At 46.8% G+C, this 21,573-nt stretch overlaps 1 protein-coding gene across 1 annotated transcript in view; it reads right to left on the bottom strand.

Annotated features, from left to right (window-relative positions):
• CRISPLD2 (cysteine rich secretory protein LCCL domain containing 2) overlaps positions 1 to 21,573 on the bottom strand; it is a 257,983-nt gene that overhangs the window by 153,333 nt on the left and 83,077 nt on the right. Inside the window, exons 3-6 of the mRNA XM_069636263.1 lie at positions 15,312 to 15,430; positions 11,311 to 11,443; positions 8,362 to 8,477; positions 808 to 908 (exon numbers count right to left, since the gene is read on the bottom strand). Coding sequence (XP_069492364.1) covers positions 808 to 908; positions 8,362 to 8,477; positions 11,311 to 11,443; positions 15,312 to 15,430 — 469 coding nt within the window. The remainder of the gene's footprint in view (positions 1 to 807; positions 909 to 8,361; positions 8,478 to 11,310; positions 11,444 to 15,311; positions 15,431 to 21,573) is intronic.

Below are 21,573 nucleotides of genomic sequence, written 5' to 3'. Positions count from 1 at the left end.
ATTGGGAGACATCTCTCCAAGCCAGTGACTCTGAAAGGCCAACAGGGATGGGACAGGGCCAATCACCTGTCACTCATGTGTCAGCCGGCAGCCTGACATGTGGCTGACTCAGCACCAGTCCTTTCAGCCTTTAGGATGTGAGAAACTACAGCAAAATATCCCAGGTCGCTAAAAGGCAAGCCAGCCTGTGCAGTTCTCAGGTCTCAAGTCGAGCCTACACGCGGGTGGATGGAGTACCTCTGCTTTTTCAGGAGTACCCCACTTTTTTCAGAGGGCACCTTCACCCCCTCCGATCTGCTGACCACTTCTTTATTCTCCCTCCCCCTCCTTGTGCTCCTTCCCGTTTCCGATCTTCCCAACTCCTTAACGCTCTCCATTGGAACTCCTTACCTCTCCCTATCTGCTCTATCTCTTCATTCTCTTCCTTCACCTCTTCTTTAAAATCCCGCCTACTTCAGCCTCCCTCCGGACAATTCTCTAACACTTACTCCCTTTATTCCTCCACCAAGGTTCATAATGTTATGATCTCGGCAAATTGTTCTACTTACTGTTCTCGATGATTTGACTCATGACTTGTACCTACTGCTTCCATTGTATTCAAGTTGTTTTATGTGAAGCGCTTTAGATTAAAGCGTTATATAAAATGTAATAAAATACAAAAAAATGTAATTGGTATGTTAAAGAGTCCCCCCACTTTCTCTTTAGGACTTGACCCCTGCTAGTTCTGAACCCACTCCATGCTAGAATGTCTGTGTTCCCTCCCACAGCAGCAAAGAGGAGGCAAGCGTAAGCCGTGCAGCAACTTACCTTTGTAGCAAAGGTTGTCCTTGCAGTTGCCGCCATAGCTGGGTGGGCATTCTGAGCATGGCCGGCCATTCTTGTATGGGGCTTCTCCGATCCAGTTGCCCCTATGGAAATAAAATGCAATACCCATTAGTCAGATACACAGATGTTAATGGCAGAAAAACCTTCAGGACCGTATATCCCGCCCGTATCCCTGAATGGTGCAGCACTGTTCTGCTTTGTCTCCAGCTCTGTTATTATTTGTTTTATTTATCTGGTGCTTGTGCAGCATCATAACCACTTGAGTGCGTTAGCGCGGGGCAAGAAGGGGTTGAAGGAGGGTAAGGAAGTGTGGAAAGGAGGAATGAAAAGGAGTAAGAGGGGAAACATTGCATTGTGCCTTACATCTGCATTAGACAGGGCCAAGTGCCATGTTGTAAGTGCTAATAGAATGGGGTTGCGTGGACATAGTCATCGATGCAGGGTCTTTGTTGATGATGAATGTGTCCCCAGTGGTTCCCGGCGTGATGTATGGGGAACACTGAGGTTGCGCAGGACCTACGACGAACCCTCTGCCTTCGCCCCCGCACTATGATCACTCCCCGGCGACTATCCTGGACCATTTGGAATAATGCTACAGCTTCATGTAGTTACCACTCTTTCGAGGAGCAAAGCCTTCCTCATCGCTCTCCCAAGTCTCCTCCTGACAAGTCTTGTCTCAGCATCTCTTTTTCTAGAGCCAGGCTCCCACTCTCCTGTGTTCAGGCCTGGAAGATATTGACATGAGCCTAGCACATCTCTGGCCCCCGGCCCCCTCTCTCTTTCAGATTACACAGATTTAGGGCGTTACCTTTGCATATTTCCGGTATAGACCTTTCAGTATCTCACTGTTCCCCAGAAGCACTGTCTCTGATGTAGTTTTGGCATTTTGGTTGCGTGGATTTCTGGAGTGGACATCATGCTTTAGCTGAGGCTTCCTCAACGATGAATATATTGATAACAGAACATGTGCTGATCAAAGCAGACCCTGCGCACCCTAATATCCCCGGATCCTCCACACTGCCTTGTTGTGATATGTATATTTTTATCTTGAGGACTTGTCTGAAACCTTTGGCTCTCTAGATGTTTTAAACTACAACACCCATCAGCCCTATCCAGCATAGTCAATGCCAAGGCATTATGTGAGTCAGAGCTAAATACATCTGGATAGACACAGGTGCAGATCCCTAGACTAGATGTCCTTCTCCTTCCCGGGCCATGCCCTAGGAAAGGGCCCTGAAACCGTTGGCTCTCCAGATCTTGAGAACTACAACTCCCATCTACACATACCTGCATTGTTATCAGTGGGGGATCATGGGAGTTATAGTCCCAAACATCTGGAGCCCTGCAGGCTGCAGACATCTTCCCTACGGTGTCTGCAGCGTAAACAAGTGGCCAAGCACTGAGCTGAATTCTATTTCATCGCTGAATACACTAGCTAGTGGATTGTTTAAATATTTGTGCCTGGGAAAATATAATTTTCAGAAATCGTTTTTTGCAAAAGATCCCAATAAGCTAAAAGTTCAAAAGCTAATTGTAGAGAATTGTAATCATTTCTGGTTTTGTGTACTTGCATAAAAAGGGTGATTTTGGGGTGTGGCTGAGCACTTCTATCTTTCCCACAAACCCACAAAGAGACACACTGCTGTTGCACAGACCCCAAAATGAAGTAAATATGTGTTTACTTCTCTAAACAAGAATTGTATTAAAGAAAATATGGAGTTCCCCCATTTTACACAACTCCTCAGGATAGTGGTGCTTGCCACTGATGGATGCTTGCTGTCCACTAACAGGCATCCGGTTCTTCCACCACAGCAGGTCAGTCCGGAACAGTGGCGCCACAACCATTCGGCAGATCGGGCTTTGGCCGCCCAGCCCCCGAAATTTTGGGCTATGTTCACTTGACCTGGCTGACCTACAGAGCTGAGGCCGGAGAGAACAGGACACAGACAAAAAAAACGCTGCCTGCAGGAGCACTTCATTGTTAGCACCTGAATTCTTATGCATCCATTTTTAGGCAATCGAAATCGTGATGGGGGTTAGTACGTCCATGTCAGAGGGGCTAGGGGACATGAAACAGCTCATTCTCACAGCATTCCTCAAGTGTGTCATGTCAGACGGGAAAGACAGAGTTAACTGCTTCTAACACTGAAGCTGCACTAGAATAGTCTCTTGGAATGTGTAAAGGAGTTAGATGCCCCCACACAAGTAAGTTTGCCCCTCCCCCACAGTGTCTGAAGCTCTCCCAACATTTGAAGGGTTGACCTACATGTGTATTCCTGCTATGGGCAATGAAGCTGCCAGCATGAGATACCATGCTCATGTGTGGCACGGGAAAATAGGTAGGCAGTGTCATACCTCCCTTTGTCAGCATTTTTAGAGAGTGAATAAACAACACTACCCTGCCACAGTCCTCTTTGAGATGTATGGGCCTACACAGACCTCATAGCACCGCAGTGCTGGGCCTGCGAAAGAAGTGTCAGGACTCGTGAGGGCACATTTCAACATAATATTTGGGGACCCTGATGCCTAAAGCTGGGAAAAACAGCATAAGGGACGCAGCAAGGGGGTTGATAGCTGCAGATTATCAGAGGGCAGGAAGCTAGCAAGGAGCGGAAACACTAAATGTAAACTGAAAAGCTATTAATCACTCCCTTTGTCAGCAAGGTGATAGAGTAGTCACAGCCAGAGTAAAAAGCCAATACATTGATAAAAACATTGCTAGGTACTGCCAGAGGCACAAGGGAGGGAACAGCTTGAGGGCGCCAGCAGCGTTTGTCATTGGGCCGGGTTTTTCCGGGTCTGAGATACCAAAACATGTCTCCCCATAGCGGATCCGGCCTGCATCAGCCCTGGCCTTCAGGGAAAGACAAGGCTTTCTCGCAGTGAAGGTTTGGGCTCAGTGATGTAATCTGCTCTGTGCACTAGAGCCTGCAAAAGCAGATTAGGCCATGGAGCCCCAAGTTTCACTCAGAGGGACAGATACTCCCTCGGTAAAACACGGCTGTGCTTTAATGATGGAGTCTCTGTCCCTTGGTGAAGCTGGAGGCTATCAGATCACCAAGCCCTTAAATTCGCTCAGAGGGACAGAGAACCCCTGTTGTGCTTGTGTGTTGTTGTAGACCAGAACAGGGCAGAGTTGGAGTACTCTGTCGGCCCTTGCAGTGCAACAGTACCCAGCTGTGCTTTAACGAGAGAGTTACGGGCTTGGTGATCTAATCACAGAGCAGAATAGATAACTACGCCTGGAGCTTCCCTCCAAGGGACAGAGACTACCTAGTTGTTAATGCATGCAGGGCAGCAGAGTCCTCTGCTTCAACCCAGAGAGAAACATAGGGCCTGATTTACAAAGTGATTCTCAATGGGGTTTTCCTATTGAAAAACGCTTTTGTGAATCAGTCCCAGAAACTCAGTGGAAGTCAGCTGTGTGTTGTTGCACTGTGAAAGAGGAGCGCCGTGCAATTAATTACACACAGCTCAGTGAAGCTGATGGCCGGGGTCAGGAGTCTCTAATATCTTTTGTGCATCCGATGGATGGGCGTAATTTTAGGGGGGGGCAGGGGTGTTTGTCCCCCACCCTCCAACTTTCGTGGCCCACCATTTTGTCCTCATTCATTTGGTAGGGCAGCTTTTCTTCAGACGTCACGTGCCCCCCACCCCCCCAACATTTTCTGCGAAGTTACTCCACTGATACGATGCCAGGTCATTCCGTAAACGTGGCGAGTGCAGAGGTTGCTAAGCCCGCACTGTGTGCTTGTGTAGCACACCTTTTACTAAGGCGCCAGCCAGTCTCCAACAAAAGCCTTGTGAGCACATACAAGCGTTCCAAAGGAGAATGTTCTTTTAAGGCCTGACTGTGAAATTCATTGCAAAGAAATGGTGACTTTTGCTTTCCCAACAGTTTCACAATTGGTTTTATTTTTTGGGTGTATGGATTTGGACATGCTGTCCGATCTAGCAATATGCTTTTGTGTGGATTATTAGCTGTGGCTGCCGGTCTAAGGATGTCAGGGCAGGGGGTGGGGGCAGGGAGCGGACAGGGCACACTGCCTCGACTGCATGATTGCCTTATAGTGAGGTCACAGCACAGCCTGTCTGCAGGGAAGGTCTGAGGCAGTGAGCGTGAGAACTTTTGCAGTACGATGACATATATTGGGGGGGAGCATTGCCATGAAAGTGATTTCAAGTGAAATTGATGTATAGTTTGGAGTTTGGACAGAAGCAGCATGAAAGAAATTGCACAATGTGTATGCTATTATTTTGAACTGTTTCTTTGGGCGGAGTTCAGCTGCCTGCTCTGCCCACCTCCAAACTCTGCATACCCTCCGAACTCCGCATCCCCTCCGAACTCCACACCACACACCCGGCTCCTGTGGGATCCCCCAGTTAATTATCTCCATTGCCACCATAGGGTGCCAGCCAACGCAGCCTGTAACATGCAGGCTGCAAACCTTGCTTACCTTACATTTAAAACCCTGACTTAGAGGTATTTTGCTTTGCGATAAGCCTGCCAACTTGGAGGCAGCTGTTCAGAACCGCCCCCCACACGCCTCGACACTCGACGCCCATTACAACTAAAAAGGTTGAAAGGCCCTGATGTTGTCCCTGCCGACCTATACAGTTCTGTCAGAATCGGGACAGGTTTCCTTGAATTCCTCCTTATTTGTTTCACTCCTTCTGGCATTCCAGCTCCGTTGCAGACACAGAAGGGAATCCGTTTTTCTTGCCACTTTATTGCAGCCTAATTTTAAAATATGACTTAGAAATAATGGACGTGCACAAACAACCCTATTTCGTTTCAGTCCAAATTAAGCAACTGAAGATAGTATAAGTCGATGGTCGCGAGTCACCTATTGGGCAAACACAGGTGGCAAATTCTGCCGAGCTACGTCAGGTAATTTTGATTGGTTGTTTTCGCGAATTGGTGTATAATGATGAACTCGCCGCGGGTTATTATTATTTTATTTATTTTGCCTTTTCCTCTATTTAGCAGTTAACTGCTTTGAAACATGTAAGCTATTGTCTAATAAAACACAGGGCCTCGGTTCACTGTCATAATCAGGGCTGGACTGATGTCCACCGGCAGCCAGGAGGCACAGCAGGCTGGCTGTGCTTTACATGAGCACCTCGTCCCAAACTCCCAAGTAAGGGAAAGCAAACTGACCAAACTGAGTCAACTTTGCAAGATATAGGCAACTCCCTTACACAACATGGTTTGCATTTTGTTTTGGCGCCCGCCACCACAGAGCGGCACGTTTCCCCTCAAAGCATCTGAAGCTACCTTCAACAGAGTTCCGCGCGAAATCCAGAACAAAGAGAAGCTGTTTCTGTATCCCGCAGGGACTAGAAAAGTTAGAGAGGAAGCCGGGAAATTTCTCCTTTCATTACTCAGCGTTTTTCCAGAAGCGCCTCGAATTTCCCGGACCTATGGGAAAATGCTCTGGTTGACGGGATGGCCGCGACAAACGGGGTGTTCGCCCATTGGTCTTTCCGTGTGCCGCTGGAGGGGCAGTCTCTGCGGGGAGACGAGAAACTGTGTATTGGGGCGAACGTGTACCCTTTTAGTTTTGGCTATTCGGTGGCGGTAAAGCACCACCTATAAACCAAAACTATTGCATTAGATTACAGCTAAAAGGGAGATGGCCCATGAAGTGGAATACACAGCTTCTGGGTGTTACCTGGGTATTTACACACCCCTGGACTGCCCATCCCTAATCCCTATGACAGTGCCCACCCATTTCTTCCCCCTGCCCGACAGACTACATTCCCCTGGGATATCTTTGAGATAGCTTTTTAAAGAAGCAACATCAAACTTGGTGCCGTTAGTGCCAGACAGTGTTATTTTCAGTAGTCTAATGAGAGCTAATGGCTTAACTGGAGTTGTAAATGTGGGTAGTAAAAATGTCTTAACTAAATGTGCCCTCAGCCACTTGCTTTATAAGCGGTATGCCTGTACTTGAACTGAAGTCCTGCAAAAAAAGCATAGGCAAAGCCATCAGTTTTGGCTTTTTCATGGGCATTAAGTAGGCATATGATAGCAGTCCCTGGAAGATGCTAATTCACATGCCAAAACTGTTGGCTTTACCAATGCTTGTTTTACCCGGGGAATGGAGATCCATAGATTAAGCACTTGGCTCAGAATCTGTGGGGCCCTCATAAGTTCAAATCCTGGCAGCGCTGACTCAGCCCTTCATACACCAATGTGGATAACTGGGGTACCCTTAAATTGGGCAATATTAACACCTAGCTTTACAATGCCTAGAAGCGTAAGTAATCTAGCATGAAGCACTTTATAAGAACTTGAACGTACTATTGTTCTAGTACTCGGCTCGTTAAAGACCATTCAGCAGAATAGCACGAGTCATCAACGTGAAGTGGGAATCCGTTCTGCATTTAGGTCCTGAAGGCCTTCTCCCCCCCAATAATCGAATCCAACCCCCACTCTCTTTCGGCTCCACTAGCACACCTGTAGACCATAGAAATAGCAGAGGAACGCAGTATAGATTCCAGTTACATAACCGAAGAATGGTATATCAAAAATCCCTATTCTCCCCCTGATATATGCCCACTGTGGCCACGAAGCGTGGGGGAACTCAAAACCGCCATCCATCAGTCTGGGGAAGGATGGTTTCAAGATTCAGGAGCCCTGTGGTGCATGCCTCGGAGGGGATCCAGGGATGCACAGAGGATTATTATTATTTATTTAATGAGCGCGGACCCAGCTTCGAGAAGCAACAGAGCGCTTTACAGAGGTATACAACAATAGAGATGCACAACGGAGTGCTTTACAGAGGTATACAACAGTACAGATGCATAACAGAGCGCTTTTCAGATCTAACAACAGAACAGATATATAGAGGGCGGTTGTATACAGCGGGCCAATGAGGAGGGGTACAGAGGATACTCTGCTGCTGTCGCCCGCCAGCTGCCAGGACCAAGAGACGCATGTAAATGGCAAATGTTACACTTTAAAAATGCAGTGTAAAAGTATACACACAAACACCCGCCCCTGCTTGAACAAAAAAAAAGGGGGTCTGAAAGTAAAGGGATCCCCAACCATATTGCCTTTACTCGTACCCAGGGGTGAACTGACCTATAGGGAATGGAATTCTGGAGATTTCCCGGTAGGCCTCTGCACACTGGGCCTCTTTTGTATGGTATTTCCAAATGTTTTCATAGGAAAAGGGTAGGGCTTGCTGAAAATGTGTAGTATGGGGCCACTTTGAACATTATTTCCAGGACCTCTTTTGGTTCCCAGTCCAGCCCTGCTTGTACCCCAAACAGATGTGCGGGAATCAGAGCAAGAGGCGAGAATGAGCATCTGTGTCGCTCGCATCTTCTTCACCCGCTTTGTGCATAGAGATGCACAATGCACAGGAGGGTCGTTAGTCACCCTTCTGCACATTTCTCCATGGGATAGCAGTGTAGTGAAACACCCGTGCTGTCCTGCATGCATATTCATTTCTTTCAGAGGGACAGAACTGCATGTCGCGTAACTTAGCATAGCGTAAGGTTCCTGCATTCTGCCTTCGTCCTTACTTTGGGGAATAGTTGCACACCAGGTAGACCGCATTCTCCCAGATGTCGCCCCACACGCTCATCCGCTTGCAGACGTTCACGGCGCAGCCTATCTTGGTGGTGGTGGCCCAGACGATCTGCGAATTAAAGGTCCACAGGTTAAGTAAGAGACACGTGGCAAACAAAGCCCTTCCTCGCACACAGTAAGTGTTGGACAAGACAGTGGTGGCAGAAGAACAACCATGGCACCTTTAGACACGAGTCTCAAAACTAAACAATTGCACAATTTCAAGCATGGGAGTTTTATAATACTTGCAATGTAGATGCTAATTGAAGATTAAGGGCTGAATCTGAAAAGGCAGACAACTTTACACGTATGCACCCGGATCACAGATTCCGTGTACCACCCCACCGTCAATGTCATATGGAAGGTGTTCTATCATGATATCCATAGTTTAGGTGCCCCCACACATTCAATGTCATATGGAAGGTGTTCTATCATAATATCCATAGTTTAGGTGCCCCCACACATTCAATGTCATATGGAAGGTGTTCTATCATGATATGGATTGTTTAGGTGCCACCACACATTCAATGCCATACGTACAGTGTTCTATCATGATATCCATAGTTTAGGTGCCCCCACACATTCAATGTCATATGGAAGGTTTACTATCATGATATGGATTGTTTAGGTGCCACCACACATTCAATGCCATACGTACAGTGTTCTATCATGATATCCATAGTTTAGGTGCCCCCACAAATTCAATGTCATATGGAAGGTTTACTATCATGATATGGATTGTTTAGGTGCCACCACACATTCAATGCCATACGTACAGTGTTCTATCATGATATCCATAGTTTAGGTGCCCCCACAAATTCAATGTCATATGGAAGGTTTACTATCATGATATGGATTGTTTAGGTGCCACCACACATTCAATGCCATACGTACAGTGTTCTATCATGATGTCCATAGTTTAGGCGCCGCCACACATTCAATGCCATATGGAAGGTTTTCTATCATGATATGGATTGTTTAGGTGCTACCACACATTCGATGCCAGATGGAAGGTTTTCTATAATGATATCCATTGTTTAGGTGCCACCTTACATTCGATGCCAGATGGAAGGTTTACTTTCATGATATCCATTGTTTAGGCGCCGCCACACATTCAATGCCATATGGAAGGTTTTCTATCATGATATGGATTGTTTAGGTGCTACCACACATTCGATGCCAGATGGAAGGTTTTCTATCATGATATCCATTGTTTAGGTGCCACCAAACATTCAATGCCATATGGAAGGTTTTCTATCATGATATGGATTGTTTAGGTGCTACCACACATTCGATGCCAGATGGAAGGTTTTCTATAATGATATCCATTGTTTAGGTGCCACCTTACATTCGATTCCAGGTGGAAGGTTTACTGTCATGATATACATTGTTTAGGTGCCACCACACATTCAATGTCATACAGAAGGTTTACTGTCATGATATGGATTGTTTAGGTGCCACCACACATTCGATGCCATATGGAAGGTTTTCTATAATGAAATCCATTGGTTAGGTGCCAGCACACATTCAATGTCATATGGATGGTTTTCTGTCATGACACACATCATTTAGGATACAGAGTTAGAGTTATGTTTATGCTATACGAGCCCTAGAAATAATAATATGGACTCAAAAAGAGAAATCAAGTTTAGCCCATGAGCTGATTTCTAAACAAGTTTAGTCCCAACATGGTCCCATCACATGTGAAGTTAAATACCTCATTTCACACTAATATGTTGTTAATTGGACAGCAGAGATGAGACTAAGGCAGTTGGCATTGTGGGTATGCAAAAGGCATCTAAAGAGGAGAGCAGACCAATGAGAATCTGAGAAGAAAATAGAGTAGCGTTGACTGCCTTGAATGTCCCTTTCGATCCCTAGGTCTTCCGGGGTGGCCACGAGACCCCGCTTTCAGGGGAGGGGTTACGTCAGGGTGGGCCTCCACTGGAGCAGAGATAGATCGTATGGGTGCTTTTGCACTCCTGCTCCTCCAGTTAGAACTAGCAAGGAACTAATGGCCAGGAATTAGCAGCTCCGCTTTACAAGACAAGGGTGCCATCTTAGGAGCGCACATAAAGGCTGGATCAACCATTTGTCCAGAGTGGGGTGCACACCTTCCAAATAATAACCAATTATTTGCATGAATATTCATACATTTGTAGTCTTCTTTATAGACACTTGAACGTTGCGGTCAGTGTTGACGTCAGTGACTTTGGAGATAATGAGAATGCGCAGATAATTTCCCCCTAGTTACTAAGTAATACACGAGTCACATTCCGACTCCAAATGATTTTGTTAGCCTGTAATACATATTTTGGAATAATTGGCTTTTATTTGGAGTTAGTGAATGAGTGGTTGAACATTCAAAGGTTGGGTTTCAATCAATTTATTTGAATCAATGTCATTTCAATTCGCCAATTGGCTATGTTCATAAACAAAAAAGTCTGACAGGGTGCTCCCCGAAACCCATTTTTAGATGTTTTGCTTGCCCGCGTGGTGACTCATGGCGAAGGGCGTTTGAGGACAAGCAACCCTATTTGCTTCTACAGTGATTTGGGCAAGATGATGACACTGCACAGCATGAAGGGAAGGTAAAGGAGACTAAGAGGAAATAGGCCAACGGAAAAACCAGGAAAGGAGTAGACTGGATCAGAAGACATAAGGCAGAGTATAGTTTATAGCTGGGGTCAGCAACATGTGGCTCTCCAGATGTTTTGGGCAACGACTCTCATGATCCCTCATGATGGACTAAGCTGACTAGGGCTACTATGAGTTGTAATCCCAAACATCTGGAGATCCAAAAGTAGCACACCGCTGGCTTATAGCACGGCTTGCCACACTTCGGTTGTACAAACATGAAAACAGTCTGACGGTGCACTAGGTCACCGTTTCTTGCTCGTTACCTGCGTGAAGTGCGTGCACATAGGTCCGGAGCACCTCTCTGGGCACCATGGGTTGCATTCATGAGGATAGGGGTACGTGTAGTCTTTCACCTCATCGTACCAGGACTGCACGTGGAAGGCAGGAGAACGGTACCTATAATGGGGGAAATAATTGAGATTTTAGAGCCAACGGGCCTCCTCCATGCCCATGTTTGAACCTGAAACAAGTACCTTGGATGTCACGCCATGCATGCAAATTCCTTCAGACTACCCCCTCTCTGTTACTCACAATGCTTTTGGCTTAAGGGACTGGGTGACAGAATCTTGTTAGCACGTCACAAAACCATTCATGAACTTTCCATTAGCTAACAATTGCAATCTGTTGCATGAGTCTAGGTGGATCGCTTTAAGTGAAACAAGATAACTACATCATCCAGAATGCACCATTCTATTGAACAATAGCATCAAGCAGTTGTACAAGAATAATACATCTTCTACTCCCTCTACTATTTCCCTGCTGAACGAAATGAATGACTTCAATGATGATCATTAGTTTAACCTCAAATCACTGACCACATTGTTTTGAGCGTAACTGAAACATGGCTTGTGGGCTGCTAGTTGGTAATTGGCACACAAACATGGAGTTCCTTCCCTACATCATGTCAAATCCAACTAAGAGTAGATCCAGAGGCGTTTATAAGGGGGGGGGGGGTCAGGGGGCTATACCCAGGGTCATTTGGTTGTAGCCCCGGAGAGAAGCTCAGGGGCTATAACCAAAAGGCTAGCTAGCCCCGATTTCCAACAGCCCCGACATTAGCACAGTCCCGGATCTTTTCCAGACCTAGCAACACCCCTGAGTAGATCAGGCCAATGATGTAGACCAGGCCTTTGCAAGCACCTTTAATTCTTCCACAGCTTCCCTATTTGCCCCCAATAAACTATTTCACCTGCTACATTCTTGTTTGCTTTGGGTTAGTGCAATGACGGCTGTGCATAGTCGCTCCCCTGCAGGCGCTCCTCCTGTCTGCAAGCGAAAGTGGCAGCATGCATACTGTGCCTGGTGTATGGCTATGGTTGCTGGCAGGGAGGGTGCTCTGGCACTGAAAGTATTGGTGCTAGGCAGGCATCTAATCAGCAAACTCCTTCTTCCAATAGATGCCACCAGCCATCTTGCACCCCTTAACTACTGCCCGCAGAGGACGCCTGCCCCCCGCTCCATGGTTTCTTCTCTCTGACAAATTATAAGTCGACTTGGCCAGTCATAATGAAACCATGTGCTCGATTTCCAGCAACCCAATCCCCATCAAACCCTCTTCACATGAAGGCTGGTAGTCAATGTGCCAAATGCCTTTTGCCGTACATCCTACAGCGTCCTACTTCACGCCAGCCAAGGCCATGCTCCTCAAGCTTCCTACTCAAGATCAGTGGTCACTCACATATTAGACCTGTCGCCGTTCATGTAGTCTGCCGATTCAAGAGGAATGCACTCATGTCCCCCCAACTACTTCATAAAAGTGAAAAGGGCCAGAGTCCTGGTGGGTTGTTGTGTTATGTTAAGTTGATTTATACCACACACCACTGCCCTTTCCGTGGTCTCCAGGCGCAATCGCAACAGACTCTACCGACTGGTCTTGACCTCATCACCCTCCACATACCTCCTTCCAGTCACAATGCTGCAAACTAGGACACCACTACAACATCACCTCATCTGAAGCCCCCTGATCAGAAAGCACTCCTCAGAGCACACTTAAGTGCACTCATGACCACAAACTCAGCACGGTCTAATCCTCAGAGTATCTTGCCATCTCCTCTACTCATTGATAAAACCTCAAACCAACGTCTATCAGCAAGCTCAACCACCTACAATCTCAATTCTCAACTACTATCTGCCATGACCTAGAGTTGTGTATTTTCTTTTTTCAAACTGTCTTCATTGGTTTTTAACATAAGCCAACAACACCAACAGAACATAACATTCAGAGTGTCCGCCCTCAAAGGCAAAGAAAACGAGAAATAAAGGTCTCCTGTCGCCATTGTCTTAGGCCTCCGCCTGCTTGCCCAGGTCTCAGTTTTCGATGGGCTGACACCTTCTCAGTGGCCCCCTCCCTTCCTCCTACACCCCTCCTGTCCTCCGACATCAACAGTCAACATTGCTGGAAGTCCATGAACCCCTCCCTCCCCACACAGTTATCCTCTAGACCACACGTGGAACCATTTTCATTCCGGCTGACCCAACCCTTTCCATCAGAATTGAACATATAAACCCCACACATCTGGTGGTCGTGCATGTAGTGGTAACGTGCGGATGATATGCCAGTCCAAAGCCATGACAATAAGCAATGTCCACCAGCCAGTTTGCCTTTTTAGTCACCGGTCCCTTCCACCGTGCCATAGCTATCCATCTCCTAGCCAGAATGAGCGGAAGGCTCGCCAGTTTCCTGGATATTCTGGCCAGCAGGCAGTCAAGCCAAGCCCCAGCACCACCGTTTCCTTAAATATTGCGGACATTGTCTCAAATACCTCTCCCCAGAACAGCGCATTTGAGGGACACTTCCACGGCAGGTGCACAAAGTCTAAATCCGTTGCTTTACACCTCTTGCACTCCCCCGAATACCACCCCATAGTTCTTAGGAAACTTGGCTTGGGTGTGATAAGTTTGGTGCATATAAATGAAGTGGATTTGCTTATATCAGGCATGGAGCAACATCCCGCATGTTTATCCCTTCATTGTATATTTATTTGCAGCACACTTCACCCGTAGGTATCTAGGCGCTAGTTCCATTGACTTGTGGAAGTGCAGGTTATTTATAACGTGTTCGGTTTTTTCAAGCACGGATCCGGGATTCGAACCTGTGTTTGCTCAGCGCAGTCTTGCTTCCAAGACCTGCGCATTGCCACAGAACTACCCTCCCATCATGAGGTTAGCTCATATAGTTCCAATCCGCCTCCGAAATCTCCACTTCTAGCGGCCGCTCCCACCGCTGCTTTGCCTTTTCTCCCACCCCCGGAATAGCAGCCCTCATTCTCTTATAGATCGTGTAGATGAATTACACTTCCCTCTGTGCCTCTGCCCCCCGTGCAGTAAGGGGAAAACAGGCGGCTGCTGCGGAAACGCAGGGAAGAAGGGCTTAAACTCATTCCCTCTCGGGAGGATAGCTATGTGCTCGCCTTGGAAGCAAGACGATGCAGAGCAACACAGGTTCGATTCCTGGGTCCGCGCTTAGAAACTTCTCGGTATTAAGCGCTTTATAAATAACCAATTACAATTCCGGGCCCTGCTGTGTATTTTTAATCTGTGTTCAATGAAAACATTCTTTAATTCATTCATTAATTCGCCAGGGCTAGATTTCTCCCGCTGTTTCTGTTTTCCATGACCACAGAGAACCACTCCCCACCCCATGGTCATGTGCAGCTGTGAGTTCTCTTAACATTACCGGTATTGTGATGACGGTGGCTTCTTCATTGAGTTCACGAGTTGTCACCTTTGCGCATGCACCTATGCGTCCTTCTTTATAAGCTCAGGTACATCGAATTTGTATAATTAGTTGCTATTGGAATAAGAAACTTGAGGAACTTGTTCACTGACTACTAGGCGCCATTTTGCAATAGTCCTGGCATTTAATAGCTCCCATAGATCTTCAGCTGTATTGACAGCATACACTGTCATGAGGCCCTGCTCAACCTTTGACATAAGGTTCAAATTCTCACCTTGGGTTTCGATTCTCATTTTCATGCCAATATGTGTTTGTGGCTCTGCACGTGCTCCCGTGTTGGCTAGGCATCACCTCATACAGACCCCCCGGTACACAAGCCTGTGCATGGTTGCACCCGGCATAAGTTCTCAATAATCATGGAAGCCCATCTCTTAGCAAACTACAAGAGGTGATGGCTGGAAGGTTTAGAATGACTCTTAACCTCTGGCACTGCTCTGGGCAGCCCTCCAGACCACCTTCTTCAGCAGCCAAGCCATTATAGAAGGGGAGAGACCATATGCAAATCAGGCTTGGAAGCCCATCTCTTACCTTCCCCAGTGGACTGCAAGGTTTTGGCCAATAGACATGATGAGGCCGGCTGGTCCGTGCTCCCACTTGCACTCCTGGGCCCAGGCTTCGGAAGACCGCTCCAGCTCGTCATCCCAGGTCTGTGTGATGGAGAACAAAGGCACATTTATTATACAGACTGTGGCGGTCACTACTGCCAATGGAAAAAGCCAAGTGACCTGAGGACACAGAAGCAGCAAAAATGTAGGCAACACATACCCCCCACTTGCAAATTAAACATGTCTGGGAATAGCAGAGGGTTTGACGGAGCATGTCCTACGGTTTAGCAATCTTTAATTTCAAACAATGAGGGCAAAAACAGTCTGTTAATATCGAGGCAATAGCTCTAATTCCAAGTATGGTGGTCCGGAAATAAGGGTGTTGGTAGCAACGCACCTGCACTCTTTCCGGACCACCATACTACGAGAATGCCGGTAGGGGCCACGGATCCCCCAGCAGGCCCGACCTGCTGCGTTTTCAGGCCTCTACCGGCATGTCTCTCACTGAAACACCGGCACTGTTAGCAACGGTGCCAGTGCTTCAGTGACCCCATTCCCATGGCGTCCTACGGAACTCCATGGAAATGGGGATTAACCGTTTCGGCCACCTTCCGTAATGTACCAATGGCACGGGAAGTCAGGCGGCGGAAACGATGTTACAGGGTTGCCGGTAACCTGCTGTATGCCGATGGGTTTTCCGGCAACCCCTTAACGCGAATGCAAAAAGTTAGGCTGGAATTAATTCCGCTATTGGTGTTTTGCACTTTTTTGCAAATCTCTTAAGAGTAGGAAAATCACAAGGATTTGTCCAATTACTCACTGATACCTACTCTGCCTTTCCTTTGCATATGTCTTTGAGGGAATTATTCCACACAATCTGCAGGATTACTTAGTTACGAGCTACCTACTCCATGAAACCTAGTGCGGCTTCCGATCCTCCAATACTGAAAGCCAGGAGCAAAGCCGTCAGCTGGCAGTATCTGTGGTGCTGCACCCCTTTGCCCCTTCCAACATCGAGGGCCACACAGTTCTGATAGTTGGGCCATGAAAGGGAAAGAGTTGTGAGGGTATAGCCTTTAACTGGTACATGTCCTTTCTCTGTAGTAGCAGTCACAGAGTTGTGTTCCTTTCCCCTAGGGAATGTCTGCATTGATTGGCACTCCATGCCTTCTCCCCTGACATCTCTCTCTCTATAAATATCCCCACGCCAGACCTATGCTTTTAAGTGGTATTTCACAAGTGACAGTTGCCACCAGCAATGCAATCAATGCTATCATGTCTAAATGCAATTCTGCTGCCATTATCACTTGGCAAAGAGGTCATCTTGGCAGAGTGGACATTTGCAACAGGCATCATGGTGCTGCTACGTTGCCCTCTGCAGCTGCCAATGCTGGTTTTATTTAGTAATGTATTCTTTGAAAGCCAAGTGCTGTCTGCACTCTCTCTATGTTTTTCTTTCATGTTCAAAGACTTCCTGCCAAAGAATGTGCTCTCTCTTGGTGGATGTGCCCATCACATGCCAAGAAGTGGCATCTGATGGAGCCGGAATCCTCTACTCATAAAATGCCAGAAGCTTCCCAGCCCCCGAGCGCATGATCCGTCTTGTCAGATCTGAAGTAAGCTTTGGCAAATTAGCTGGCCGATAACTCAAAGCGCACCCATTTTGGGTGGTTGGCGGTCCTGCAAACATTCCTGCAAATTCATGTGGGAAAGTTCAAGATTCCGCGTTCACCCCTGTGGCCTTTGCGAGGAAGGGCGAGCTGCTGCATGCTATGGGGACCTATATATGTCCCACCCCCCTACCAGGACCAGTTCGGCTCCCAAACGGTTGGAGGAGTTTGTTCAACTTGTTTCAATTTCGGCTCTCATTGGTGTTGTGGTTTTGTCAGGTTCCTCCCCAGCAAAGTGAACCAGGAATATTCATGGGTCACCGAACGGTTAAACATGTCAACCAGGCATCTGTGTGGAATAATGTGGGGGTTCCACCAGTCTTACTGAAAAGACACGCCTGCAAATCACCTGTAGACTGCGCACAATTTGTTTCAGAAGATCCAAAATACCATGATTCATGGACTAGGTAGCTGCATCTCATTGTTCTCGGTCCCTTGATTTTCCCCGGTACTCACCTTTTTGAATGAATGATAAAGGGGTCATTCCAAGTTGGGAGGTAGCCATGGTGCTATTAGCACCATGGCTGCTCCCATACCGGGTCCGGGTCCAGTCAGGTTGAGTGAGGACTTACCGGGTCATTCCAACCCTGGAGGACCCAGTAAGTCCCCATTCAACCAACCATTCCCCATTCCCAATGAGCCCCCATAGGACCCACTGGGAATGGGGAAGGCGCTAATAATGGGCCCGCGAATAGCAGGCACGTTATTAGCGCCCTGGTCCCTTAGCGGGACCCGTAAAGGACGTGTGGTCAGACCACACGTCCTTTACAGTTTCCAGTAAGGGATCTCGGAATCGGGCGGTAAGGGATTACCGGCACCGGTCTCCTTACCGGTGCCCGGTATCCCTTACTGCCCAACTCGGAATGACCCCCAAAGTTTTTTACCGCATTTTGTATTACAAATATGTAGATGGGGGTTTGGGGTAAGTTTATAGTAAGGAAGCATGGAGGATAGATGATGAGGGGTGTTGGGGTCTCCGCCTGCTTTGTGTGGTAAAAAAACACATTTAAAAAAAATGTTGACCGTTCTACTTTCAGGTAAAAAAATGCGTTGTTCTAACCTAGAAACATTGCCTCTGTTGCCTTTACTGGCGAGAGTGGCGAGTATATTCCTGACTCGGTTCCATCATTTCCTGTCGAATATTTTGCATCTTTTATTGTGATCAGAGTTCTCTCCGAGGATCCCAAAAGCCACAGAGCACTCTGAGCTGCCATGCCCCAATTAGTATTAATAACAGTGTTGATCCTCTTTCACTGATGCTGATTGATAAATGTGTCCCACCTGTTTGTACTCCAATGAACTTATATCTTTGCAGTATTTGTCAGCTAGCCCCTTACACCCCAAGAAATTGACACATTTTTAAGAATGAACTGTCAAGTGATCCACATTAGAATGAGGCTGAACCGGTTGGTTGGTGGTTAAGTTCATCGATATAACGCTAAACCGCTAGCTGAGAAATGAAATGCTCCGTGAGTGGGCACTTCCTCGGTGGATCGGCCTGCGGTGTGAAAAAGACAAAGGGCTGATTCACATTATAATGGCGCAATCCCTTTGCAAGAACGCTCTGTGAATCAGGACCAAAGTCTTTCATTGTTTCACCAAGGTTGGTGGTTGGATTGTTTTCTGAGCTCAATGGGGGCTGCGTCCCAGGAGGCTCAGTCCTGCGGCAATAACCCCCTTGGGTTGATTCAACACATTGTGGGGTTTAAAGGGCAGACCGAGTATTGTAGCATAGCTAAGTTTTTAACCTGCAAAGGTTGGTTCCATCCTGGATGTATTTCCACACTTCTCTGAAGTCGGGATAATGCTTAATCAGCAGATAACTTGCCGGCTAAGTTCTCTACACTTGTCCGCTACAATAGACACATATTATTTCGACCAGCGCATTGACAAACTCACTTACCTCAAATCGGCACGCTTCTCTCAAGCGGCACATTAAAAAGGTACATGCCGGTACCACTCCCCTTATGGATGTGCATCCCTCAAGTGCCTAATTTGAAAATGTCTCTGTGGATGACCGGGCAGGGTACGGTTTACGTCTTTGGAGCAAGGGAGCCATCACGGGATAAAATGGGAGCTTTTCCTCAACCTTTGAATCATACTCTGCCCATTGAACCTCCCGTAGTCCTATCTGCTGGAATAAATTCAGCTGCTTGAACGCACTTGTTGATACGGCACTCAAAGATGACGCGGCTCGATTGTTTAACAGCGATAATAAGGACACAAAGGCACGCTTCTATGTTCATTCTTTGACTGTTTTTTTTTTCGCAGCACTTCTTGTCGGAAAGGTTTTGCTGAAAAAAATCATAGATTTCCCCGACCCCCCTGTTATTCATCTCTATAGACCACCCTACGCTACCCTTCATAGGGCCCCACACCCTAATAGCCCATATTTTTTCAATGTTTTTTCAGCCAAAAATTTACGGCGAAAAGTGCAGCGAAAAAAAAGGGTGGATGAATGAACGTCGTACCAAAGGCACTTAGGGCCTGATTCACAGAAGTGTTTTACAATGGTGCAATCCCATTGAAAAACACATTGACAGACAGGGGGAAACCTTTGTCACATGCACTGGGTAATTGTTTGTTTCAGAAAAAAATGTCTATGATCATAACAAAACACAGGAACGGTTGGTTTTAAGCCGTCTATATTTATTTGTATAGACGACACGTGTTTCGACCCTCCTGGCTCATTAGCAAGGCAATCTTATATGCAGAGTGTGTTACTCGGTGAGCGAGGTGGCATGGCGCAACTTGAGACGCTCTGTGAATTAGGCCCTTAGAATCAGTTTTGCTGCATGAGTGATATGGAATGAGGCAAGGAGGTTTTGCCCAATCCATATCACTTCACCAGGGCAATCCTTTCGCTGGCACTTATACAGTGCAAATGTGCAGCTGCACCGATGCAGGATTTATAAAATGAGGCCCCATGTGCTCATTTTCTCCATAATAATGATAGCCGGGAAATTATCTTCCCTTCCGTTGATTTCCCCTGTGCTGAAAAGTCATTTGAAGAAAGACCCAATCAGCTTTGGCTGCTTACGTCATTCAGAATGGACCAAACAGATTTTGCCCCAAAACCATATCACATGAAGATGTTTGCGATGGATTTGCTAATTTTATCTTCCATTCAGAGCGGGAAAATATTGCTGGAAATTGTAATAAAAAACGCTGAACCTGTGTTGCTCTGCCTCGCCTTGCTTCCAAGACGAGCGTGTTGCTCCTGAGCTATCCTCCCGAGTCAAATTCATATTCAGCAAGCACCGTATTCCACAACGTTTTGAGCCAAGGCAAGGAAATGAAACTGTTTTTCTGCTTATGCAATAAGGAGCAGAAAACATGCTTTTCCACGGTTTCCTTGTAAAGAATTGGACTTTGCTTGTGGTATAATCTGTTTGTTTTTAGGTATGCAGCAAGCGTAATACAGACTATGGCATGATATAAGCCACTCTAGGGCAGACGCAGCGCTGGTGCAGCAATGCACTGAAAGAATACTTGTCTTGCACTAGTTTAATTGTGGCCTGAGTGCTCATACTGCAAACTGGTGCAAAGCTTCTGCAATGAGGCCCTTGCTCTTAACATGGCGTTGTTTTGTTCTTTAACTCATGGCTGCCACAAAGGGAGATGCATACCAACACCTGTTTGCTGGCAGGCTTGTAACCAGGACCAACTGTTGTCCAGCCAGGAATTCTTTACAAAAACCTCCTTTGCAGGGGGTGCTTGGTGCGGGTTTACGGGAAAGAATGCATTGTTTTTGAGGGTACAAATGGGCAGTTATTTAAAAAAAAAAACAGGGATTGTTTTATCTTGGCTTTCGAAAGTCACAAAATAGGACATACAGCAATTAGCACTCATTGCTCCCAATGATCATTTTTTAGAAAATGGTTTCTCCCATATTTTCTTTCTTTGACCTTGCAGAAAACACAATGCTGCCAATTGCATAACACTCGGGGGCTCAGAGTGGCCTCGTGGACAATCTAAAATGTCCCACCATCTCAATGATGGTAGTTGTGTAAACCTCCATGCAAACAGCTGTGGCTATTTATTATTTATTTACTTTTCAGGCTGTACAAAGCGCCAACGGGTCGCCATTCAGCACTTCGGAACTAATCAAAGTACAGAAAACGCAAGAATGGCGGGCTAACAGGAATTCAGACATCGTCAGCAAAGAGTGCTGCTCAAAAGCCTTCCCGATTTTTTACGTTTCTTGAAAAGGAATGTCATAAAAAGATCCCCGGCCTATCAAGTACCCCCCTTTTTCCAATCCTGCCGAGCCTCCAGGCATGTCTTAAAGCCTCCTTCTGCAAAATGAGTAGAATCCACCAGAACATAAAAGCACCCCTGGAATGGCCCCCTTGTCCCCTATAAGCATGACAGCCCGAAGACTGAGAAAAAAGAGATGCCAGTCACTGTTTGGCCAGCCCCAACGTGGGTCAGTACATCCTACGTATGTGAACAGATATTCTCTTAGACAACCGTTCAAACCCTATCCAGCTGATGTCTTCGCGGATACAGGTATCACAGCACTGGACCAGGTTGACTAATTATAAATATCCAGCCGTGCTGATGTCATTAGTG

Source organism: Ambystoma mexicanum, chromosome 1q (assembly GCF_040938575.1).
Source record: "Ambystoma mexicanum isolate Mex_15411 chromosome 1q, UKY_AmexF1_1, whole genome shotgun sequence".
Taxonomy (NCBI): domain Eukaryota; kingdom Metazoa; phylum Chordata; class Amphibia; order Caudata; family Ambystomatidae; genus Ambystoma; species Ambystoma mexicanum.
The sequence above is the reverse complement of the archived record's forward strand: the minus strand, read 5'-3'. Positions and strand labels throughout refer to the sequence as shown.